At 42.5% G+C, this 26,630-nt stretch overlaps 1 protein-coding gene across 6 annotated transcripts in view; it reads right to left on the reverse strand.

The window, feature by feature from the left end:
- Positions 1-26,630, reverse strand: part of lrp1bb (low density lipoprotein receptor-related protein 1Bb) — a 318,056-nt gene that overhangs the window by 153,018 nt on the left and 138,408 nt on the right. For all 6 annotated transcript variants that reach the window (XR_012597184.1, XM_074659766.1, XM_074659767.1 and 3 more), the window contains 11 exons: positions 18,257-18,479; positions 16,580-16,772; positions 16,297-16,440; positions 14,096-14,332; positions 12,718-12,898; positions 7,403-7,622; positions 6,168-6,357; positions 4,839-4,961; positions 4,366-4,509; positions 2,323-2,448; positions 706-819 (listed from right to left, as the gene is read on the reverse strand). Coding sequence is in view for 5 of the 6 variants with exons in the window: in XM_074659766.1 (XP_074515867.1) it covers positions 706-819; positions 2,323-2,448; positions 4,366-4,509; positions 4,839-4,961; positions 6,168-6,357; positions 7,403-7,622; positions 12,718-12,898; positions 14,096-14,332; positions 16,297-16,440; positions 16,580-16,772; positions 18,257-18,479 (1,895 nt within the window). In the remaining variant the exon portion in view is untranslated. The remainder of the gene's footprint in view (positions 1-705; positions 820-2,322; positions 2,449-4,365; positions 4,510-4,838; positions 4,962-6,167; positions 6,358-7,402; positions 7,623-12,717; positions 12,899-14,095; positions 14,333-16,296; positions 16,441-16,579; positions 16,773-18,256; positions 18,480-26,630) is intronic.

The raw sequence follows: 26,630 nt of genomic DNA on the forward strand, positions 1-26,630 counted from the left end.
CGCGAATAAATATTTTAATCGATTAACAGCCCTATTTTTAATGTATCATGACAAACAGTTGTGTGTCATGGCTTTCACATATCACTATAGGTGGACGACCGCAACATTAATGTAAAATGAGGATAAAATATGAAGTGGTCAAAGTGTTCCCATCAGCTTAGTCTGCACTTGCGTCTTTTTTCGTGGTGTGCTTTTAAGGACATTATGGGGGAAAAAAAAGATTTTATTATAATGCACAAATTACATCAAATTACCCAGTGTGAGTGCTGCTCAGCACATATTTTCTGTCTCTCCATTAGAGGTGAAACAGCGAATGTTGACAAGTTTCTGGCAGAGTCGACTACATAAATTATAGAGTCACATTTTGAGAGTTCCAAGTGTAGAATGGAAAGTGAGTTTTGCAATTTTACTGCCTGATGATGTAATCATTGAGTCACCAGTGTGAACTGACATCCCTATCAGCCCTCAGAGATATCTCATAAAACAGGGAAAACCATCCCACTCATGGCAGCTTTAAATATACCCCCCAAATAGGCATAACATGTTAAACTGTGAGGAGTAAACAACTAGTGAATGCCCTTATTAGTATTCCATTCAATCACAGAGATGACCTATTTTACATCTTGACCAAACAGAGCAACACAAATAGCAGCCGCAGTCGGAGTGACACTTGAATGACGTGGTAAATAGCAATGCGTGACTCACTGCATGATATTTCATCAGACATATCCCCGCAGTCATCCTCCCGGTCGCAGCTCCAAGCTTGAGGTATGCACCGTCCGCTCTGGCAGGAGAACTGGTCGGCCTGACAGGGCCGGGCTGAGGAGGAAGAAAAGAAGCCACATAATTCAATCACACGTGCATAAGTCAATGCAGGATGTGCTCAACAACCCTAATGATCACTACATCACCAGGATGTCAATGTCCGCCCAGTGCAAACTTTTTATCACTCAATCACACCGTTAGAGCATGGGAAGCCGTGGGAAACGTTCTGCTGCTTGACGGGCTGTCAGATACATGCAGCACGGCCATGGTGAGCACGCGTGGACAGCAGACAAGCCATGTCTCGCTGATGTGGGGTATGCATGTCAATCTGGCGATGGGGGAGCATTCATCATCCTCTAGCTAATGCTCATTGATTGATCCTCTAAGGATAAAATGCTCCTGAGAGGCACCGTCGAGGACATAGGAGGCAATGTGATATACTGTAAGTGTTCCTGACATACAGTTGCCTCTCGTATGTGCTACAACTCTTTGATACCGGAGAGTGCTCTCACACAATGAGATTGATTGCACTGTACTGAAGCTACTCGAGAGCCTCGAGACATAATGGTGATAACGGCCTTGACAACAACGGACATCTCTGTTTAAGACTCTGAAAAATGTTTTATGCGTCACTGTAAAGATGAAAGAGCTGTTCGATCTTTAAAAGTTACAGTCTACATACGCCTGATTGAAATGTATTACCAAATCAATTACAAAAGTACATCCATCAATTCAGCAACAAGCATTCCTGGAACCACAAAATGCTGTTCTGATATCACTGATGAAAATTACACTTTAGCGTTCATTCATAGAAGAACTGATGTCTGTTTTGAGGTGAACAGAAGTAGGGATGCACAATATGGATTTTTTTGAGCTGATAACGACAACCGATAATTACCTGCTTCTCATGGCTGCTACTGATAAGAGAACCGATGATTTGGTATTTTAAAAAGAAGTTCGTAACCTGTAGTTTATTTTGCACACCTCAGGGTAAGAAAGGCTGAGATGTAGTGAGCAAAGATGGATGATTTCATATTCCATAGCTCTGGCCTAACCAAATCTAACTGACATCACTGTTGTTACCACAACAAGAACAAAGAACAGTTCTGACTCTTCAATTGTTACATCAAAAAACTTGTATTGCAAATTGCAATCATGTTGTCTTCCTCTGAAACTGTGAAAAAACATCCACACTTGCGACGACATGTTTGGCTCTCTAGTCAGCGTGATGCCCTTGATGTTCTTCTTCTTTGTGTTTATTAGCAGATCGCAGACCAGCTTTAAAGGTGCATACCACCACCTACTGTATCAAAGTTAAGTTAATGAAAGCAATTTGGCTTTGCATTATCAGCCGATAATTTATCGGCTAAAATGTCATTATCGGAATAATACATAATAATATAAACTTCCCATTATCGGCCGATTATTTATTGGGCCCGCTATAAATTGTGCATCCCTAAACAGAAGTACAAACAGATTGAAAATGATGACAGATTGATGTGACATATTTGTAAAATGATCAAACTGCAGCCAAAGCTAAAGTGGTACAGTACATACCTAAACAGGTAGTGTTGGCCTCGTCCTCGCTGTTACCACAGTCATTCGTTCCATCGCAAAGCCATCGTTTGGGAATGCAGCGATTGTTGCTGCATTTGAACTGATCGACAGGACAGGTGTGGTTGTCTGCAAAGAGTCCAAACAGCAAAATAAGTCAGTCAGTGACCTCGCAGCTCTTACATGAAATATAATAGAAAAGCTAATAAAATAAAAAGAATAAAAAAAAAAGAAAGAATATTTCACAAGGCTGTTTAAAAGTGCGACAGTAATCCGGGAGGACAGGGTTGCCCGACAGCAATCAATAAATCAAATGCTCTGACAAAAAAAGAAAACACTCCGGTATCTGTAGCTGTTGTAGAACTGTAATAAACCCGTCCAATCATTTCAATTCATTCTGCCCAAATGTAATGATTGGACGGGCTCCCTGCCTGTCTACCTGTGTGCACTCTGCCCATGCACTCATTGCGCGTCAACGGAGTCTTCCACAAGCTGCTAGCCTGACAGCTGTGAGTGCTAACAATAGCCATGTTTGTTGTGTATGTTCATTATGATGATGTTGGGTCCGTGGATTTGGAAGGAGACATGAAGGGACGGACTGTCTCGCTAGATTTACAGACTTTTGGAGCTAGTACTGCTAGCTACTATCATTGGAAAAGAGTTGGCAACACAACATACTCTTGCTAGTTCCTTAAGATTACCAGCCCTAAGTATATAACATCACATTTTCAATTTCTATAGCAGCAGCCGAAGTAGCTGAAATGTCTCTTATTAATATCAAAGCTTTATTAATCCTCCAGCCCTCCTCTCTCAGTCCTGTGGAGGAGGAAGTTCCATGTTCATATAGAGAGTATTCACAGCTTCTTAGCAGGATTTGATTCAGTCCACAGCTCAATTTATCTTGCACTGAACGACCAGCATGAAAGGGAATGCTGTTTTAGAGGACAACTTCACTCATGTCTCTCCTTGGTGGTTTGTCCTTTAATTGAGAGTAATGGAGTCTCCATAACATTTTATAGTGGTCTTAAGTATGTTTGTTAGGTGGCTTTAGGGCCTTGATTTCAGTTTCATATAAATCCACCTTCACAGGAACTAGCAACCAAGCTCCTTATTTTCTTTTTAATCATGTCATTTAACTTTTATTACACATTGACCATTCAAATTCATTTATGCCTCTCCGCCCATAAATCATATCAAACGAATGGGAGCAAATTTCCGTGTAGATATTGCGACACTACTGTATGTGCATGATAAATTACCTTTGGTTTTGAGACAACCTGCTGTTTGGAAATGCCAGATGCTGCAAGAGCGCGCTGAGACACTGAGACCAGCAGTGTTTTGGTCAAATGACTTCAGTAATCATCTTGTGTCTTGTCACAGGCAACATTTCCACCATCTGAACTAAATTTTGATTATGTCTCAAAATTAAATAAGAGGTTACGAGAAGGGAAATTGCTCTGTCTTATGACTACAAGAGACTGATCAAATTGCCATGGAGCATTAGCAATTTGTTATTCAAAACACGACATACCCCCTTTATGCAGCTGACATCCACATTCATCTATCTTGGAGTCAAATTTTGGCCTGATTAAATTATCAGGAAGTCTCCGTACCCACTGAAATAAACCAAGTTAGTAGATTGTAAAAAGTACATGATATCCCAGGAGAGCAGATAATTGATTTCTCAATTCTGATAATTCTGGCAGAGGATTAGATTATGGCGCTTTGCTACCAGAAAAAAAAAAAAAAGAATCAGCATCCAGGCATCTAACATGGTGTTTATCCGACTGAGTTGTTAAAGAGCAACACCGCTTCAGCAAGAGCTAAAGGGGAGACAGCAGTGTGGAGGAGGAACACTTGTCACCCTCAACAGTACTTCAGTGACATTTAAGAACATAGAAGATGACAGCAGGGGAGAATTAGCTTTAAAAAGCTTGTGCTTGGTGCATGGCTGTGCTTGTAAGTGCATCAACATGTACAGTATCTTTACATATCTACAATGTGTGTGTGTTTGCTTGCAGCACAGACACATTTTAACATCCTCACAGCAGCTGTGGCTCTCCTCGTCGCTTCCATCCAGGCAGTCGTCATCTCCATCACACTTCCACAAGGCCCGTATGCAGCGCTGATTGTGGCACTGGAACTCGTCACTTCTACATCGCTGTGGCTCCGAGCCACTGCCGGAGGTTTCTGGGAGAAATAGTGGTGAGAAAAAATTAACCAGACTTCCTATGAAGTATGTGTGAGGGGGAAACTATTGGCATGGCTATAATGGAACATAAAACATGTTAATAATGTGTCATGACCCCGTGTGTAACTACAGGGAGTTGGCTTACATTCATGGAAACCCACTGGGATAATATCCCACCTGTATTTATTTGTGTATTAGCAGATTTGCATGTGAAACGATGAGGTTATTATTTGATCTTTGTCCCATAGGATGAAGCCAGGATTACAGTATACTGGGACAGGATGAGCTCAGCCTCTCGCTCTCTGTCTGATTCATTATGTCCTCCTACCTGCACAGGTGACATTGTTCTTCTCCAGAACCTGGTTGTCGGCGCAGGCACACACTCTGCCTCCTGGGATGGCGAGGCACAGGGTGCCGCAGCCCCCATAATTCACACTGCATGCGTTGTCACCTGGAGAAATAGATCCACAATAAGGCGTCTTTCTCATTTAAAGCTGCATTTTCTAAAGCCCCGCCTTAAGTGCCACTGGGTTCTGTTGTTGTTTTATTTACTTTCCCTTTGTACGGCGGACAGCAGAGGTTCAGGGGTCACTTTAAACCTGGCAACAAATAAATCGTCTCATTGATAGAAAACGCCTGTCTTTTGCGAGGCGTACGCCACGTGATCTATAACCACATGTCAAGTGAATTATTGGGAACACCGCGGGTGAGAGACATTTGACATTTTTATCTTTCTTGGAGGAATAATTTGTCTTTCTGGACAAAGAAGGGGAAAAAAATACTGTCACATATAAAGTTAAGGCGCACGACACCTTTGTCACTTTCATTTAACACGGAGCCCAAAGGCAGTGCCTGAGCCAATGAGATAAAGCTTTCGGTTTTGTAAGAGCCAATCACTAATACTCAGAGGACTGGACAGCCAATTAATCTATTCAGTGACATGAACAATGGAAGGAAAAAAAATGCTCTGTATGGTGTGAACTAGGCCGTGCATGCAGAAGCCAACCATTCATCTGCATCATATTGCGGTCTCCTACTCACAATCCACGGCTTTAAAAGCTCTTCAATGAAAATTACTGCCTTGAGAAGGAAACACACTCATGTCATGAGCCTAAAAAAGCATCACTGGACTGTGTAAAATTATATATCTCTACATTTAGGACAATAGCGTGGCTTGATTGTGGAGTAGGTGTTTGAGAACTGTTTTTACATGCCTATTACTGGATAGCAAAAGACACGGCTGCTGTGAGGGCCAATTCAGTTCTCCACTGTCAGCCATATATCCGACTGCTCTCCTATCTGTTCCTTTCAGCTTTCAAACAGCATGAATCCATCATCATTTGTTACAGAATGGAACAAGCCTTGGTCACCTTATTTAACTTCACAGAGAAGAGCCCCAAGTGATTTTAAAGTCGCTGTCACTGTTGATCTATGCGCTGGTTTACACCATGAAATTTGACAACAATAGGCACACACGCGAAATCTCAGGTATATATATCACATTAAGTGCTCTCCATTAAAGAAATGTGTACAGGGGACACAGATGCCTGGACACACTGCACAAAGTGGTTCAACTTTTCGGTGCAAAACTTTCCTCACTGGAAAGCTATGGTTCAGTGGCACTGGGCGAGGAGTAAATGAAGGAAAAGCAGCCAACCTTGCTGACTCTGTGCATCATAGACACGTAAGCCAAACAGCGGTGGTCTCTCGCTCCGCAGCAGAGTGACATCGCCGGTGGTCAAGTCCAGCTGGAAGACCGAGGCATTCATGTACTCCGTCCAAAAGATGAAATTGCGATAATGAGATATCCCGAACGGATGGTTCAGCTCTTTCCCGTTGTACACCACCTGGAACATGAGGCAAACATGCAGTGTAATCAAAAGATTAGGAGGGCTACGGAAAGACGCCATAAGCAACACAAACAAATCAATCATCTCAAACAGGGTTCTAGCTGTTTGAATATGGGCTTAGAAATTATTTGATCACAGTATATGATGAATGTGATTCAATTTCTCTGCACAAATTTATTCACACGCTGCTTTCTGCTTATAATAATGTTTGCTGGAATCTTGGCATTGATTAAATAGCATTTGCAAATAATTCATTAGCTTAATATGCCAGTGCAACTACAGAAGGGAGCAGTTGGGGTTGCATGGCTGTATTGTTGGCAGTAGCGGTGGGAAGAGGAGCAGTTTTCCATAATTTCACTGGTTTGCAGATTAACATTGTATCATTGCTAAAACATAAAAATCAATTGTGCACCCTGCCATTATCATATAATATTGATCTGCAACTGTCAACCACTGATTTAATATCACACTAACATGGCAACAGTATGAAATGTATTTCTAGCAGGGTTCTGTGGTGATCTGACATTATTCTGGGTTGTGTTTTTTCAGTTTCTTTCAATATGACATTAAGTTGGACATGACTTCATATGCCCATCATATAAAAAGATGTACAAGTTCCTCAGTGAGACAAAAACAACCTTGATTAACCAAGCATTTGTGATATATGGAAGAGATAATGCCTGACGAGGTGTCCATTATCAGGAATTAATGGGCAACAGGGTGCACGGAGGACAGTTGTCTATATATTAATAAATATTACAATTTCACATTTTTTGTTAATGATTTGACTGCTTTCTGTGTTTATTGATCATTTGAGGGTGTAAAACTACTTCAAGTTGTGTTGTTTAACACTTTAATTCAAAATTAACATGTTCATTTGGTGCTGTTTATTCACTTGAGATCTTGAATTCCAGCCTCAGGCCCTCTATTAAAGTCTCATAAGCAGCCTAACCCTCGAGTCTACCAGGATCACAGCCAAAATGATTCCTGCTAATTATGTCAAGTAACTACTCAGCGTGATCTCTACATATTGAAAACTCACCATTCGTCCAGTCCCATTGAGGTGAATCTTCTCGATGTGATCGTAGTAGGCGTCGCACCAGTACATGGTGCTGGTGCTGTGGTCCAGAGTCAGACCGTTGGGCCACAGCATGTTGGAGGTGACGAAGATGCGGCGGTTGGATCCGTCCATCCAAGCTTTCTCTATCCGCCCTATGCTGTCGTTGACCTCATCCTCTTCCCAGTCGGTCCAGTACATCCAGCTGTCATACACACAGATACACACAATCATTGCACCAATAAACTGACATAATAAAACATCGCTATTGCAAGTTATCACCAGATCACATTCCACATTCAACCCAAGGCAGTTCATTTCAGCTGTCTCCTCATTCATCCCTGCCTCTACTTCCTGACACACTGATGTTGGATGTGAGTGCTTGTTGCTCCCTTCATCAGCTTCCTCTTGCTTTGATTTCTTATCAATCAATACACATGTGACAGCATGTTTCTGCAGGCTTCTCTCAAAATGATGTATTCCATATCACGGTGAAATGTGTGCGGTGTGTTCTGTTCTGTACACCCATGGGAAGGCATGACTGTGCTCCCCAGTGAGTCTCACACATGCTGCTTTGGTTCATACAGGGATCTTTAAAGAGAACACAACTAGTACTGCCAAATATACAACCATATAACCATTAGTTCAGAAAACTAATATCATGACATGAAGGTTCCCGACTGAAATGGAAATAAACTGGAATCCAGATTTCCCATATGTGAACCCAAATAATCAAACACATCCCTGGCAGTGAAAGGAGAGTGCATCGTAGCTTAAGAAATTATTCAGGCTTATCAAGTTAAAGTGATGCTTGACTGCACATCAAAGTTAGACGTCTCGTATTCCCCACCCAAAAAAAAAAAAAAGTTTTCAGTGTATCTTGTGTATGCCGAGACTGCAACTCTCAGTGGGCTTGTGGTATTTGAATCGTGATTGGGTCAACAATTTGACATGATCTGTTCTCTAGTAACCATACCCAGGGGATTTTCTCTGTTTGAGTGTTGCTGACTGAGCCATGTGGCCCCCTGTCTCTCATCAATGATAGAGGGCTGGCTAAGGGAAGATGAAACAGAATGGGAGATGGAGGTGAATGAAGACTCCCTGTCTTGAAGTCATTTTTACGACCTCATGAATTATTCAGCAATCCTCCACACTCAGACGCAGACACATACACACACACACACATAAACGCCAATGTGCAAACAGACATGCATGGACACACCACATCAGATGGGCGGATGGACACATGCAGCTGCCATGATATGAAAAATGAAAATACTTCTTCCTTTCTATTGAATAATAATAAATGTGATAACTGAATATGATTTACTCCATATTTTCATGTAGAGCTGCAATAATTAGTCAATTAATCAATTAGTCAATCAACACCGATTCATTTTTTAAGTCACTTTCAAGGAAAAATGGTAAAAACGTAAAGGTTGCAGCTTTGAAATTGTGAATAATTTCTGGTTTTCTTACTCTTCTGTGGCAGTAATCTGAATATTTTGGGGTTTTGGAGTGATGGTTGGACTAAACAAGACATCACCTTGGACTCTGCGTGACTCTGTGATGGCCATTTTTCACAATTTATCAATTATTATCAATTAATCAATAAAAATAATCAGTAGATTAAAAGACAATAAAGATAATCAGTAGTTTCAGCAGTTGTATTGACATTAGAAAAAAATAAATACTTCTTCCATTCTGTTGAATAATACTAAATGTGACAAACAAATCATATTTATTAAACTTTTTTATGTATGTAGACCTGCAATGATTCATCAATTAATCAATCGTCACATCGATTAATTATTTTCAAGCAAAAAGGTTACAGCTTCTCAAATGTGAATATTTTCTGGTTTTCTTACTCTTCTGTGACAGTAATCTTAATATCTTTGGGTTTTGGATTGTTAGTTGGACATTTGAAGACATCTCCTTGGACTCTGCGTACCTGTGATGGCCAACACCAGAGTAAAGCAATACAGTGCCGTGGACGGGGACGGCAGAAACAACTTATTTTAGCCACCTAAAAGAAAAGCCTACCTAAAAAAAATTTAAATTGAAAGTTTACGTTATATTTTTAATATTTTCCGACGGCAAACTGAACTGAAAGTTGAAGGTATCTATACTGTTTTTATCATCTGAGCCTGCTGGCTTTGGAGACGGCATAGATAGGTTTCCCTTTCAGTTCAGTTTCCCGTCGGAAAAGAAGAAGGGCTGTCTGACGGCAGGATAAAGAGGTGAAAATATTCAAAATATAGCGTATACTTAAACTGATGTTTTTTAGGTGAACCTTTCTTTTAAGTGGCTGAAATTTGTCTGTCATCCCCCTCCACAGTACTGTATCGCTTTGCTCCAGTGTCGGTGCTCCTGTCTGTTTCTTCAATACACCTACTATGGATTAAATACCTCATACAACCCCATTTCAAAGCACCCGAACTATGCATCTGACGCAATCTGTTATTCTATCTTCAGAGAGTGTATACATGTACTTCATATGAAATGTCTTTTATAAACAAACTTAAAATTTGGAAATTGGAAAAGGTGAAAAAGAGGACAAAGCAGAACAGTGAATTGCAACGGGGTTTTAGTACATACAGTTTTATAAAAGTTTCTACAAAGCTGTCTATTCCAATAAGTGACAACAAATATATATATATATATATATATATATATATACACACACACACTCATCTAGGCATCAGGAGTTGACTGAAGATGAGTAAAGCACCACTCAGGTCAAATGTTATTTCTGTGTGTGGATATTTTTATGTATGAGATTCCTAATATAGCAAAGATAGAGAGGTATGACATTGCTAAGTTGACAGTAGTAGTCCTTATCATGTCAACACAGACTAGAGGCGGCAAACAGAGCAGAAAATGAGGTAGCGAGAATGCAGTTGAGAAATCAGTTGGAGAGGTGCATCCATTTTACCTGAAGAGACCCTTTGAGCAGAGCAGATAAAGATCAAAGGACTGTCGGGTTCAGGCTGGATGCTCCCTCCGAAGCCAAAAACTAGCTTTTCTAATCATTTGTGCTGTCAGCGGGAGGGTCGGACTATAAGTTGTTAATCCTTATACAAAAAAAATATGATATGATATATCCCCCACTCCGAACACTGCTGCTACTGTATATCTACCAGGGACAACATGCTATTTTGTCATTAGTCTCACAGGTTTATGGCTGTGTTCTCACCGCAGTTGTTTCAATTGATTTTCTCCTTTACACAAGGCAAAGGTAAGTATAGATTTGACGTTTTAAAATCATTCTGTTTTATTTCCTTCAATATATAGTCTGCACCACTGAGACATGTATGTGACTTGTATTTGAATGTGTCGTTGTTAGAATAGAGAACCAGACAATAACTTAGGACTTGGCTTCGAGGGAAATAGGTTGGGATTCACTGTAGTAAGGTATTGATAAATGTTAGAGAAAAGATGAAGGGACAAAACAAAGTATGAATAAGTTTGGGGTTTTGGTGTATTTACCTACAGCAGGGAAACAGCTGTGTATGGTGAAATGTTTGGAACAACCCTCTTGAGGCTTGAAAACTAATCTCTGACTGCTATGGATTTGGTGTGTGTTAATACGATTTAAGCTTTAAACTGTTAATCCTTAAGATCCTTAAGACGCTCAATGAATTTGAGCTTTGCAGCATCTCCTCTATATGTTAAATACCATCTCTGCTGCTGATGTCCTCCATATATGAATCTGCACAGGAGATGATGTATGAGGACGACGGAGAAACGGCTATGAAACGGTTAATCGTGGCTAATGAGCTGGTAGTTGTGGTTCAGGTTCAGGTTCAGGCAACACTATTTTCTTTCACCAAAAATCACCCCACGACCCCGTTCTCGTTAAAACAGCAGCTGTTCTCCCAGTTTAACCACGCTGGCGTACATTTACACGGTTTCTTTTGAAAAGACGCATGATGTGATGATCAGTCCGAGCAGATGTCTGCTAAAGCAGATGATCTTCAGGATTAACATTTGAAGCAAAGTGATATTTATATCTAGAAAAAAAAGTCACACTGGGCTTTGCTCAGTAGAACCACGCTGCAGTTAATGTATTCACAACAACGAGGCAAGAGGGAGCTCGAAACAGATTTTTTGTATGCCACTTCAGATCCACTGTCAGAAATCTGGATACCATGAATCATCCCATGGCACACCGCAGAAGTATTTCTCCCCTCAGATAACTAAATCTCCTACTTCATGGTTTTTAGACAACATCGGATGTGCTGGAAATCTGGCTGTAAAAAATAAAATGATTAAATCCCTACATTGCTATCGGAGGTAACAATAGATGCAGGTAACACTTTATAATAGCCATCATTTATACATGGTAAATTTATAATTAATTGCATTTAGTTAATAGTTATTTTATTTTTAGTTAACAAACAATGAAATTATAATTAATAATGTTTACTAATTATTTGTAATACTATAATTTAATGTAAATATAAATTAGTAAAATAATAATAATAATAATAATAAATAATAATACAATTTTATTTTATCATTAGTTTGTGTAATATGAAATAATTACTTTATACATTTTATATTATATAGAATATATAAATAAATATATAATATTGAATCATAAAAGAAGTTTCCAATTCTCTACCACGTTATTATTGTACATGAGCGTGACAAACTGGCAGTAAAGCGATAGATAGATTGATACAGTAGCATTTTGGAAATTAAATTTAACGTGCAAAACTACTTTTAAACACATCACTATGTAACCTTAATAGAAGAGAAGTATAATTTGCAAACTCTATCCCTCAAAGGATTGAGTGATGAGATACCATTGCATGTCGTGCTCTAAGGACTCTTGGGATTTTATAGACCTGGCTACTCAATATCCAAGTAATGCACCTGATTGATACCACTTTGAATGACTTTTGAAAGCTATAAGGCCGGCGTTTTCATCCATCACAAATGCAATTCCTCTAAGTATTCTTGTAAATAGAGTTATGTGTTGAGCATTATCCATGAAGATCAATGTTGTATGAACTGTGTCAAATACTCTTGACGAAGGTCCAGAGGGACTTTGAGTATCATCTCGAGTGCAGCCTCGAGCCTCGCTGCCTCACCTGGGAAGACTACAGTGGCGTACGGCTGCACTCCGCTCACACAGGACTGGATCCTGGTACGTACGACAGACTGCTGCACGGGCGTCCCCTCTGACGGGCTTCTAGTGACTTTTTCCAAGCTCCTTTTTTGCTTGAAATTGCTTCTAGCAGCTGGCTATAGGGTTTTTAAAGTGTCTCTTTCTTTCTTTTTCTTTTCCTGACCTGTTAAGAGGGTCGACCACGATGGCCCGGGGGTGTGACATGTTCCCTTCCAACAGAGTCTTCCTGGTCTGCGAGGCTCTCTCCAGTCTGGCAACGCTGATCGTCTTCCTGTAGCCATCGTTGGTCCAATACAGGTTATTCCCGATCCAGTCCACTGAGATTCCTTCAACGTTGTCAAGTTCTACAACAGAATCAGCAGCACACAAGTCAACAGAATCACCAAATACTAGGGCTGTCAATCGATTCAAATATTTAATCGCAAATTAGTCGCACATTTCTTCATCTGTTCAAAATGTACCTTAAAGGGAGATTTGTCAAGTATTTAATACTCTTATCAACATGAGAGTGGGCAAATATGCTTGCTTTATGGAAATGTATGTATATATTTATTATTGGAAATCAATTAACAACACCAAACAATGACAAATATTGTCCAGAAACCCTCACAGGTACTGCATTTAATATAAAAAAACATGCTCAAATCACAACATGGCAAACTCAAGTCCAACCGGCAACAACAGCTGTCAGTGTGTCAGTGTGCTGACTTCACTATACCTTGCCCCAAACTGCATGTGATTATCATAAAGCGGGCAGGTCTGTAAAGGGGAGACTCGTGGGTACCCATAGTTGGGTACATAATTCAGTTTTTTCCTCGCCAAAATGTAGTGCAGGTTTGGAGCGTAATCTATCCTTCTTCGCGACAAGCTAGTATGACACTGTTGGTACCAATGGATTCCTTATGTTTTTTAGTTTCATATGATGCCAGTATCTTTACTGTAGCTTTAACAATGGACACTGCTAGAACCTAAAAACCACAGGTTGCGTTTATGGGTTATTATCGTGTTAACTTTGACAGCCCTACCAAATACATTTTCTCAAGTTTAAAGAAAACTTTTATGCCGTACTGTGACTTTGATTTGCTTTGAAAGCATTCTGGTAGCGCTGTGCCCATAGAGCTACTGAGGGAAATCATTATGAAAGCAATCATCAAGGAATTAATATAAATACAATCATTTTACAAATATGCAGCCTTGGCAGTTTTGCACATTTACCCACTTGGACAATGTCTGGTGAGAAATGTATCATCATTCAGTGTGTGGTGCTTCATTACTGGCAAAATGGTGTTTGTATAAATGATAAAGAATTGATAAAGAGCAGTTTTTTAGCCAGACTAGTGAAGCCAGTTCTTTTATTCTTCTTAAGATAAGGTACATTACATGAACACTACCTTCTGAGTACACTGAGTGTGTTCTGAGTAGATTAAGAGTGTGTGAAATGGCTCTAACCTTACATTAATGCCAGGAAAGAATGGCTAATATAAAATATTGCACACAGTCAGTTTAATTGATTCTAGGGAAATGCAGCAGTATAGACCTACCATCTTTGAGTATCGTCTCTCTGCTGTTTCCGTCTATTTTTTGCCGCCCGATGAGGAAACTGGTGGTGTCAGCAAAGTAGATGTGTCCCGATTCTGCGTAGTAGTCGATGGCTCGGGGGTTAACCAGGTCCTCGATTGGCACGATGTGCTCATCGCTGGACTTGATATTCATATCCAGGCCTCTGATGACCCCGGGACGCCCCTTACCGTAGAACAGGAAGAGATCGTGTTTGGGCTCTACAAGGCAAGAAAGGACGGACCCTCTTTTTACTGTTATTGTCAATTAATTGGTCTAATTCCTCAATGCTGATCCCAGCATTAAACCCTCTTACCGGCCACATTGTTCTTATATGTGAGCCAGAGCCAGGGCCATCCATTCACCTTAATGGAGCCAGTAATCAGTGCCAATGGCTTTACTCTCCCCCTTCAATCACCTTCCTGCTACAAAAGCTGCCTCGACAGTAGGAGAAAGAAAATGCTTGAGCAAACAGACAATGGCAATACTTACCTTGGCTGTGAACGCTGCTTCTGATCTAAAATAACATGGTGTCTGTGTAGAAAGGCAAACAGAGGGGCCTAGAAAGCTGAGGCAGCTCCTCGGCGGCCCGCCAGCCGCTCAGGGGGCTGTATGTTCTCGAACCCTTTGGGATCCTCCGAAGAGGCAAGAGGAGGAATGAAGCAGGGCTTCCAGTGAGAGAAGCAGACCTCGCCTCGCTCTCAGCCCCTACCCTGGAGACTGGGATGCTGGGGGTGAGGACCACACATGCCTCACTTCAATTTATCATTTTGTGAGGGAGAGACCGACTACCCAGGAGACAATTAAGCATTGCAAGAGACCCAGATATCAAACCCCACGGTGACTGCTGTATGAAGAAGCACTACCATTTAGCACCGAATCTCATTATGCTTAGGGAGACGGAAAGCGCGAGCGAGAGAGAGATAGCTGGTGTCATCAGAACATCTATGAGGGGGGAATAAATCAAATCTGTCATGGCAAGACTCCCAATGCTTCGTTACCCCGATCGAACGGCGGTGGGCCCTCAGATTGTGTCATCAATTTGATCTTCTGCTTTTATTGTCAACTACACAATGTCCAGCAATTGATCAGACGAGCCAACAAATGCAGACAAACTTAAGTCCTCATTATGGCAATAATCAATCAGGCTCGCGACAGGTCGATAGCGGAACGTCACTTTCAAATGGGTCTGTGTCCACCGGCGCTCGTCTGTATCACTGTCAGTCTACGGCTGTGGAATTGTGCGGCGATTGTTCGCCTCTAATATGACACATGACCTTTACAGGCACATGTCAATATCAAAAAGAGAGCACTGATGCAAAAAGTTCTTTTCATGCTTAAGTCAGAATTCTTGTTCATTAAAGAGTAAATTAGTTTTTTTTCAACCTTGACCCTATTTCCCCATGTTTTTGTGGTTTAACTGACTAAGGCTGCATTCTACTGGAGATCAGGTGTTGCGATGATTCGTTGTAGGGTTGTGCGGAGGTCTGGGCGAGTCACTTTAATGGCCCATTAACTGCAACAATTAACATCTTTTGTTCACTTATGGCTTGGTTGTACAGATCTGGATCGCCGGTTACGTAATTGGCCACCACAGCGTGACGTGGGGTTGCATATCTCCAAAATGTTCAACTTGTCTGCCACAGGCTGCTGCTTTTTTTTTGGCACCACCTGCTGCCGCCGCAGCCACATCCGCAGACGCAGCCCAAACACACGACCCCCATTTAAAATTAATGGAAAAACTTGCACTTTCGCCGCAACGCCTGATCTCATGTGAATGCAGCCTAATAACAACAACAATCTCTGAAGTTGGTCCATAATTGAGGGGGAGCGCTGTAGACAACAGCTGCTCACATGCTGCAATATGGTGCTATTGGGGCAAGCTGGAACCTTCATTTACGTCCACTAAAAGTGCTTGTTTTCGCCATGACAGACTATAAATGTTATTATAAGCGTTTGACATTATGGAAAGAATCTCGCTCGAGGAGAAGTTTCGTTCTGAAATCTGGTGAGCTGACGTGTTGCCGGAGGACAACGGTGGAATAGTTGAATACATCCATGGTGGAAACAGCTGGGCAGAGTTTGTTGTGTTGGAGTTCAGAAAGCAGGAAGCACTGCCAATGACATATGTACTAAAATACACAATGATGCACCGATTTAAATCCAAGACAAAATATATACTGACTTTTACAGGTCTGTCCATCAGAGCCCAGGCTGTAGCCGGTACGACAGCGGCAGGTTCTGGACTTGTAGCTGCCACTCAGAAGGCAGATATGGGAACATCCACCCGGCTTTCCATACGACACTATATCACATGCATGACTCCTGACTGTGGAAATAATCAGAAAGGACAGAGAAATCATTATAATCCAATCAAGCATCCTCTTTCTGTAGCACGTGAGTCACGAGATGGGAAAGATTCTGACACGTACTTGCACGTTAACCTATCTATAAAAAATGTCCTTTACCTTTTGGCTGAGTGAGTTTGTGGTAAACACGGAGTCCTCTAGTATTCCCCAGGCTGACTAGTGTCCTGCTCTCCGCTGTGATGTTGAACCTGTGGATCTGTAGCAGCTCCACAGAGGAACTCCCTTTGGAGGGGTCGGAGTGGGTAGCGTAAAGGTAGTCCTCAAACACAGCTAATGAATAAATGTACGACACCTGAAAAACACAAAGATCCAAGGTGTTTTATTTTACATAATCCTTGAAGCCAAAAATAAGTCAAATCACAAGAGAAAACAATAACAAAAAACAAATGAATTCATTAATTTAATAATGCAGCAAGCATGAGGGAGGATGGAGAGGGCAGTAGGGCTGTCTGTACATTTGGCAGCCCACACCGGATCAAAACCTGGACTCCACAGGGAGGCCACTGGCCCTGACACCACAGCCTCCATGCTACATTTAGCAGGCTGACACCCACACACAGCGACATGGCTGGATGAGCTGTGTTCACAGGAAGTACACCTAGGCTCACTGGGTCACACCTTAACTTCAGGGGCACCAAGAAACATGCGTCAGAATAAATAAATAAATAACAAACAAACCACTCAACCGTCTCTCTCTGTGGAATTTGGCCTCGGCACTCTACTTTCAAAGAAATCGCACACATGCTACTGAAAATGGTGTGTGTGTACTGTACTTGCATCTTTACCTAGAGCGTACATATGCAATGCATGCTGTTTTGAACATTTTCTCGATTGATTATGATGAGAAGATCAACCTCATAAGAGGGAAAATAGAAAATGTAATAATTAATAGATGATATGCTTATTTAAATGAGATATATACTGTATATACTGTATATATATCTCATTTAATTGAGCATCTCAACTATTAATTACCACGTTTTCTATTTTCCCTCTTATATACCATACCGCGGTTCTTGAAAACGCTGCAAGCAGCACTTCTGGGGGCCAAGCAATCTGCGCTCCAAACGGGCACTGCACTAGTGTACTTGAAATGAGCTATATTTGGATATTGGTATATCACGGATACCATAGGCTACGACAGAAAAAAAACATATACAGTCTATGGAAAAATTGTAGAAAGGAGCTGAATGACATTTGTCGTTGTCAATGCAAGATCTGTCTAACGAGGACACAAACTAGTGGAGGAGGCTTTATTATGCAAAGAACACCTGCATGCAAAATGAGGTGTTCAAAATGTACGTTTTTGCCTTCCTCATAAAGGGTATCTAGTCCAAGTTGCTTGAAAAGGCCTTTTAATGAATAGTCATGATCTGTGATGAAAGGCTTCAAGAGTGTACTACAGGAGAGAGACTATTGATATGCTCATTTAGAAGACAGCCCCACATGTGCCTCAATTCCTTCAATTTAATAAACCATCTACTCTCCGTTCAAAAGAGCTTTTATATAAAAAAAAATGAAGAGTGAATTACAACAACAAGCAGTGAATGTACCACCTGTCATGCGGTGATAAAGCAGGGTGCCCTAAATCAGAACATTAGAAAGCCCCTCTCATGTAACAATTTGGAGTCTCTCAAATGAAGAGGGAGACAGCGCCGATAAGAGAAGCCAATTGTCTGTTCCGATTCCCGCTGACGTTTGTCCACAATGGCTCCCTTATGATGTGGAGCCCACGGAAGACAAAAAGCAACGCTGACAGTGAAATGTGACACTCACTTGGCTCCCGTGGATAATGGTGTGCCTGTTCCCGCCGTTGTAATCCACCACGTCGATGTAATCCAGGTAGGCGTCTGCCCAGTACACCAGCTTCTTGACCACGTCCAATGCCACGGCAGTGGGCTGCTCAATTTTATAATCCACCAGCCGGGTCCGGTTGGTGCCGTCCATGTTGCAGCGCTCCACCTTGGCCACGGTCCCATAGTCAGTGAAGAAGAGCATCCTGCAAAGAGTGGGATCGTTTAAATGATTAAATAATGTCAACTTTGTTGGGAGAGCAGAGTCTCATTCTTTGCTTCAGATCTTCTAAGACCTATTTCTTCTGCAAACCTTCCTTACAGCACACACGTGTGAATCTTTCTGGCATATTTGGTGTGATTTACCCAAAGCCACAGAATGACACTATAGCCTAGTATGTTAATTCAAGCTGCAATTGACTGTTCATTGAACCCCTCCACTGAACAGCGATTGTCCAATCGTAGCTTAGCAACTGTAACAAGGCACAGCAGGTCTGTCCAGCTGTGGATTTCTCCACATGTTGAAGCAGTGTGCAACATTTAAAGAGTTTGGGGATGAGGTATATTATTTAGCATTTCCAAAACCAAAAACACAAAAGCAAAACTGTGTGTTTATCTGTTCTAACATAAGATGCAAACATTAGCATGCCCGGCTAACAAGCTTACTACCTACAGTAGTAACCTAGTGTTACGTCTGAGGTCTAGAGTTAGCATATCATTAGCTAAGTAAATTTTTTATGGGCTTACAGGTTAACGACCAATAATATAAACGATGAAACATAAATTTAACGTCTATTTTACTAGCTCAAGTGTTTAATGTAAGTGTCCAGAGGTATGTTAGAATGACCCTACTTTTTTCATCGTACTGTAATACTAGTGCTAACTAGCTCTAAGCTGCAAGAACAATGCTGTTTCTTTCCATATTTCCACATAGTTTATCAACTAGTAAGGATGCAGACTCTTTTTATAACTGGGACCTGTTTGCCTCAGTCTTTTAGCATGATATCATGTAGCCGTCAAATGCATGTTTAAAAGTGTATCTATTCTGCTCATTTTCAGGTGCATACTTGTATTTTGGGTTTCTACTAGAACATGTTAACATGCTTTAATGTTCAAAAAACACTTTATTTTACCGGCTGTGCTGCAGCACCTCTTTTCACCCTCTGTTTGAGCTCCTGGCCCCGCCCTCCCAAAAAGCCTAGTCTGCTCTGATTGGTCAGTTGGCCCCCACTGTTACGATTGGTCAACAGAACCAAACTCTTCAGACTCCGCTCCAGCTCCGCTCTAACTAGATTTGTTTGAGGGCATGCCAAACTAGCCGCTAGGCAGGTATTATGCAAATGTGTTACTTGGTGTGATCACCACGTTATGGAAGAAAGGGCAGGACTTCAAGCAAGGCGTTTCAGGCAGTTCAGGAGCAGTGTTTCTGTTGGGGGGAGTAACTCCCTTCGGTGAGGACTTTGGGCTTTGTAACTTTGCAAACCTTTTACATGTACAAAAAAAAACAATATAACACACTAAAGGAAAGGGAGAAAGCACAAAAGCATAATAGGTCCTCTTTAAAACCCCATTTACTTGATTCTCATTTTAAAACAAGCCAGCCGCAAAATTGACATTTTAAAAATAGAAATTAGAGGCTTGCTTTTGTCTACTTCTCTCTGAAATCAAGGACCCATTGTTTAAAAAAATTAGCAAGAATTCAGAGTGGTAAATCTGCGACCCCCTTATTATTAACTGATTATGTGCTGTACAAAACCGGAGAGACTGACAGGCGTAGCTTCAGTAAGTAAGGGAGACGTAGCTGAGAAAATTGTGTATTTTATTAAAACTGATTCTACACAAAATTGTTTTTAACTTCGGCATACATTATGTTGTTGTGTCATCTACATTGAGAGATACGTACAGTGACAACAATTACCAAGATTATTGATAGTTTTGGTGATCCTTCTCGGTCTGATCTACATACATTGTGTTTTTAAAATCAACATCACAGCAGAATACACTGAAAAAAATGTATCTAAGTGGATGTAAATATAGCATAATTGAATCTGTGATATCAACAATAAAAAAAAAAAGGTTTGTATCTTTACATGAAAATATCTAGTTTGAAGTTAATCTGTATTTGTTCAAAACACAAGAAGTTATGCATTTTTGCCTTAACAAGATGTATTTACATAATTCAAGCCAATCATCTCAGGTACGCCCACACAACAAACAATGATGGTGTTACATTTACTCTGTTCCAATATTATTGTGAAGTGGAAGGAGCCATGGGAAGTAAGCCATGAGTAACACCATGAGACCTGGCTCTTTACCATAACTCTAAGCTGATAGATACCATTTCCATAGCCCTAGGCTAAACTGTTAAACCAGAACCAGCATTTGGGTAGAGAAATATATGTTATGCACTGCACTGCTGAAATAGTTAGCACTGTACTAGTAATGTAGTAGTCAATGTTAAAAATATCCATCCATCTTCCATCCATCTTCAACCGCTTATCCGGGATCGGGTCGCGGGGGCAACAGCTCCAGCAGGGGACCCCAAACTTCCCTTTCCCGGGCCACATTAACCAGCTCTGACTGGGGGATCCCGAGGCGTTCCCAGGCCAGAGTAGAGATATAATCTCTCCATCTAGTCCTGGGTCTTCCCCGTGGTCTCCTCCCAGCTGGTCGTGCCTGGAACACCTCCCAAGGGAGGCGCCCAGGAGGCATCCTTGCTAGATGCCCGAACCACCTCAACTGGCTCCTTTCGACGCAAAGGAGCAAGGACTCTACTCCGAGTCCCTCACGGATGACTGAGCTTCTTACCCTATCTCTAAGGGAGACGCCAGCCACCCTCCTGAGGAAACCCATTTCGGCCGCTTGCACCCGCGACCTCGTTCTTTCGGTCATGACCCAACCCTCATGACCATAGGTGAGAGTAGGAACGAAGATTGAACGGTAGATCGAGAGCTTTGCCTTCCGGCTCAGCTCTCTTTTCGTCACAACGGTGCGGTAAAGCGAATGCAATACCGCCCCTGCTGCTCCGATTCTCCGACCAATCTCACGTTCCATTGTCCCCTCACTCGCGAACAAGACCCCGAGATACTTAAACTCCTTCACTTGGGGTAAGGACTCATTCCCTACCCGGAGTAGGCAAACCACCGGTTTCCTGCTGAGAACCATGGCCTCAGATTTAGAGGTGCTGATTCTCATCCCGACTGCGTCACACTCGGCTGCGAACCGATCCAGTGAGTGCTGGAGGTCGCAGACCGATGATGCCAACAGGACCACATCATCTGCAAAAAGCAGCGATGAGATCCTCAGCACACCGATCTGCAAACCCTCCTCCACCCGACTACGCCTCGATATCCTGTCCATGAATATCACGAACAGGATTGGTGACAAAGCGCAGCCCTGGCGGAGGCCAACCCCCACCGGAAACGAGTCCGACTTATTGCCGAGGATCCGAACACAGCTCTCGCTTTGGGCGTACAGGGATTGGATGGCCCTGAGAAGTGCCCCCCTCACCCCATACTCCCGCAGCACCCCCCACAGTATCTCCCGGGGGACCCGGTCATATGCCTTCTCCAAGTCCACAAAACACATGTAGACTGGATGGGCATACTCCCAGGCCCCCTCCAGGATCCTTGCGAGAGTGAAAAGCTGGTCCGTTGTTCCACGGCCAGGACGGAATCCGCATTGTTCCTCTTCGATCTGAGGTTCGACTATCGGCCGAACCCTCCTTTCCAGCACCTTGGAGTAGACTTTACCAGGGAGGCTGAGCAGTGTGATACCCCTGTAATTGGCACACACTCTCTGGTCCCCCTTTTTGAAAAGGGGAACCACCACCCCGGTCTGCCACTCCTTAGGCACTGTCACCGACTTCCACGCGGTGTTGAAGAGACGTGTCATCCAAGACAGCCCCTCCCCACCCAGAGCCTTCAGCATTTCTGGGCGGATCTCATCAACCCCCGGGGCTTTGCCACTGTGGAGTTGTTTGACTACCTCAGTGACTTCCACCAGGGTAATTGATGATGGTCCCCCATCAGCTTCCAGCTCTGCCTCTACCATAGAGGGCGTATTGGTCGGATTCAGAAGTTCCTCAAAGTGCTCCTTCCACCGCCCGATTACCTCCTCAGTTGAGGTCAACAGTGTCCCATCCTTACTGTACACAGCTTGGATGGTTCCCCGTTTCCCCCTCCTAAGGTGCCGGATGGTTTTCCAGAAGCACTTTGGTGCCGACCGAAAGTCCTTCTCCATGGCTGCTCCGAACTCCTCCCACACCCGCTGCTTTGCCTCCGTCACGGCAGTGGCTGCTGCTCTTCGGGCCCGTCGGTACCCTGCAACTGCCTCCGGAGACCTCCGAGATAACATATCCCGGAAGGCCTCCTTCTTCAGTCGGACGGCTTCCCTGACCACCGGTGTCCACCACGGTGTTCGAGGATTGCCGCCCCTTGAGGCACCTAAGACCTTAAAACCACAGCTCACCGCCGCAGCTTCAGCAATGGAAGCTTTGAACATCGTCCACTCGGGTTCAATGCCCCCAACCTCCACAGGGATGCCAGAAAAGCTCCGCCGGAGGTGTGAGTTGAAGATCTCTCGGACAGGGGCCTCCTCCAGACGTTCCCAGTTCACCCTCACTACGCGTTTGGGCTTACCAGGTCTGTCCAGAGTCTTCCCCCACCCTCTGACCCAACTCACCACCAGATGGTGATCAGTTGACAGCTCCGCCCCTCTCTTCACCCGAGTGTCCAAAACATGCGGCCTCAGATCAGATGATACGATTACAAAATCGATCATCGACCTTCGGCCTAGGGTGCTCTGGTACCACGTACACTTATGAGCATCCTTATGTTCGAACATGGTGTTCGTTATGGACAATCCATGACTAGCACAGAAGTCCAACAACAAACGACCACTCGGGTTTAGATCAGGGAGGCCGTTCCTCCCAATCACGCCACTCCAGGTGTCTCCATCGTTGCCCACGTGCGCGTTGAAGTCTCCCAGGAGAACTATGGAGTCCCCTACTGGAGCCCCATACAGGACTCCATTCAGGGTCTCCAAGAAGGCCGAATACTCCGAACTGCTGTTTGGTGCATACGCACAAACAACAGTCAGAGTTTTCCCCCCCATAACCCGAAGGCGTAGGGAGGCGACCCTCTCGTCCACCGGGGTAAACTCCAACGTAGCGGCACTCAGCCGGGGATTTGTGAGTATCCCCACACCCGCCCGGCGCCTCACACCATGGGCAACTCCAGAGAAGAATAGAGTCCAACCCCTATCCAAGAGTACGGTTCCAGAACCGAGGCTGTGCGTAGAGGTAAGCCCTACCAGATCCAACTGGTAGCGCTCCACCTCCCGCACAAGCTCCGGCTCCTTCCCCCACAGAGAGGTGACGTTCCACGTCCCCAGAGCCAGCCTCTGCCGCCCGGGTCCAGTCCGTCGAGGTCCCTGGCCTTCACTGCCACCCGTGTGGCAGCGCACCCGGGTGCGATGTTAAAAATATCTTAATCAATAATGGAAAAGTGTGGTGTATGGTTATCTTATCAAGTAACGCTTTATCAGTGTACTTAATCTAATAAAAGAATATTGTAACTTTATTAATAAACAGATTACATGTGCCAGATAAGATTCTTGATCCAATAAGACCACGTCACAAGGTTGCCAGACTCTAACTTTGATCAGGTGTTGATATTAGATCAATATGTCAGCAAAGCTCTGCCCAAAGTCTACCCAGTCCCCCAGCCACAAACCTATACTCGTCTGTCAAGAGGAATTAAGAGAAGCTATAAAACAGCAGCATAAAGCTCCTGCCTACACCTCTTTCTCAACTGTAGCTATGCACCTGCTGTGGGTCTTCTACAAATGTGAAGAAGAATGGCTTCTCAGACACTCAGCACCATTTTTACTTACAATTAAGCCCCGATGTGTAGAGCATTTATGTGGTTTTAGTACGTTTTAAATTATTCTGATGACGCATGTTTTTGTTTGAAAAAAGTACTCCGCTGTGACAATCTCAAAGATAATTGTTGCAGTCGATATGTTGCTTTCAGCCCATTCATTCACAGTGCCAACTGTATGCTACCTTCCCAACGCGACATGAAATTAAATGACAAAAGGAGTGGATGATGAAGACAGTTGAGGTGGTGATGATTCAAACCGGAGCTAAAAGTCAATATTTGTCTTACATTCATTCAAACACTTCAGTAGTGCTCTGTTTCTGCTTGATGGGAACTATTGTAAGTGGAAAGAGGGAGTGGTGGAGAAAGTATGCTTCACCGAAGATTAAGCTGTGCATTCAAAGTAAGCATTAGAGCTCCAGGTGGTGCTATGTCACATTTGTTTAACATTAACCAAATAACATTAAAACTCAATCAGCAAAGTACAGTAACAGGTAACAGTAGAAGGAGTAAAACAAAACAAAAAATCCCTCTTAAATGTGGTGGAGTAGAAGCACCCCAATAGGAAAATACTCAATTAAGTACCTCAAAGTTAAGTGAAATTAAGCTAATTGAGCACTTATTTATTTCCCCCAGCTGTTAACTGATTAACCATAATAACATGGTAATATGATAGAATATCAGGGCTGTGTTTCTGTGAGTTTGTTATGGAGTCTTTTTTGCACCTTTAGTGGTCATAATTTGCTTAATTTAGCTTTAAAAGGAGCATTTTTTGTTTTGTTTTCTTCAAATACGCCCAGTTTTCTGCTGTCTGATTGTTGACTTCTTACTCTCCTTTTGTTTACATTACCTCACAGGAGCCTCTTGTGAAAACGTGAATTATGACTGTCAGGAGCAAATGAAGAAGTAGTGTGATGTTGTTCTAGGACCACATTACATGATGAGGTTGAAGTGAATAGTTGGAACAACAAAGCGACTCACTCTGACACCGCAGACAGCTGTTCACAACCCATTTCCTACCATTAGTAAAAGTTGGTTTCTGATAATCATGTACACAATCTTCTGTCCTAACCTTAACCAAGTAGTTCCATTTCAGCTCAAAAGACACTCATATGAGTCATTTCTGGAAGTACAAAACAATTCAGTCATTTAATTTGGAGGAGGAAACATAAATGAGTGCTGACTACATCAACAAAGGTTATCAGCAGATAATTCCAGATAAAATGTTTGACAACACTGGACACTGATAGTGGAAGCACAGGATACACACAGCAGTGATGATAATACAATTCAATCAAAAGAAATGAACGGTATGCATTTATGAATATGTATATATGTATATACTTTTTTATGTTTAGAATGAATGTTAAATTAAAGCAAGGTTTACGTCCCAAATTCCATACTGCCGAATCCGAAATCTAGTAAGGCGCTCGTAAACGACGTATGGGACTGGGCCAGGACAAGGTTAAAATACTGATTAAACTCAATTAAAATTGAGTGTTTAGTTTCACTAGGTGCAAGGGTGCTGTTTTATGTGTTTTGTTTTATAGTGAGGTTTTATTTTTGTGTCTGGTTCTTTTTTTAGTTAGTTGTAACTCTTTTTTAAGAGTCCTCTTTTGGTAATAATTATGTCCTTGTTTTAAACAGCACCCTCCAGCCCTCACCATTTTTTGTTTGTATCAAACAACCACACTCTTACCAATAAATAACTTTGTTTTGCCAATTCAAGCTTTTATGTTGCTTCCCTTTCCCCCAGCGAGCTGGGTCGTAACATTCACACAAAAGTATGTTGAACCATAGTACACATATTGTAGTATGTAGTGCATGGTGTGCAATTTCGGACACAGCACAAGATTTCTAAAGACTGTTTCAGAATGTTTTGAAATGCTTTTTTAAAAATGCCCAGTGAGGCTTCCTCTCTGATACATAGAAGCTCCGTAACCTGGAGGGAAACGCAATAAAAGCAGCATTTCCCATTTCCTTTGTGGTAATTTTGGGGACATTTAGGAGGCATGCTGCGGAGGACCTCGGGGTATGTGAGTAGACACAAAATGATAGACAATGTGTGATGCACAGAGGAGCCAAACCATTTAGTACCTCAAAAACCACGAGGAGGGCTTGAAAATCAATTCTTAAATATGCAGGGAGCCAGCGGAAGATCATTCATGGAAAACAGGTGTTACATGTAGTCTAAATTTCTTACAGTAGGGACTGAAAAACACCAGACAAATAACTGAAATGTCCTTTAACTCATGGACTGCCACTTTAAGTATTCAACTGCTCAGGTCTGCACGTACAGTAATTAACATGGAAGGCGCGCCGTGCTGTCTGAGGACGGAGCTCCAACAACCTCCACTGATAACGAGCTGCAGCCGGAGAGCGGCGGGAAGCCGACTTAATCTGCACAAGTCAAGTCAGGGGAGAGATGGGCTGACCTTTGAACTGTAGACCAGGCTGCGCTGAAAAAACTGTCAG

Source organism: Sebastes fasciatus, chromosome 14 (genome assembly GCF_043250625.1).
Source record: "Sebastes fasciatus isolate fSebFas1 chromosome 14, fSebFas1.pri, whole genome shotgun sequence".
NCBI classification, from domain to species: Eukaryota; Metazoa; Chordata; class Actinopteri; order Perciformes; family Sebastidae; genus Sebastes; species Sebastes fasciatus.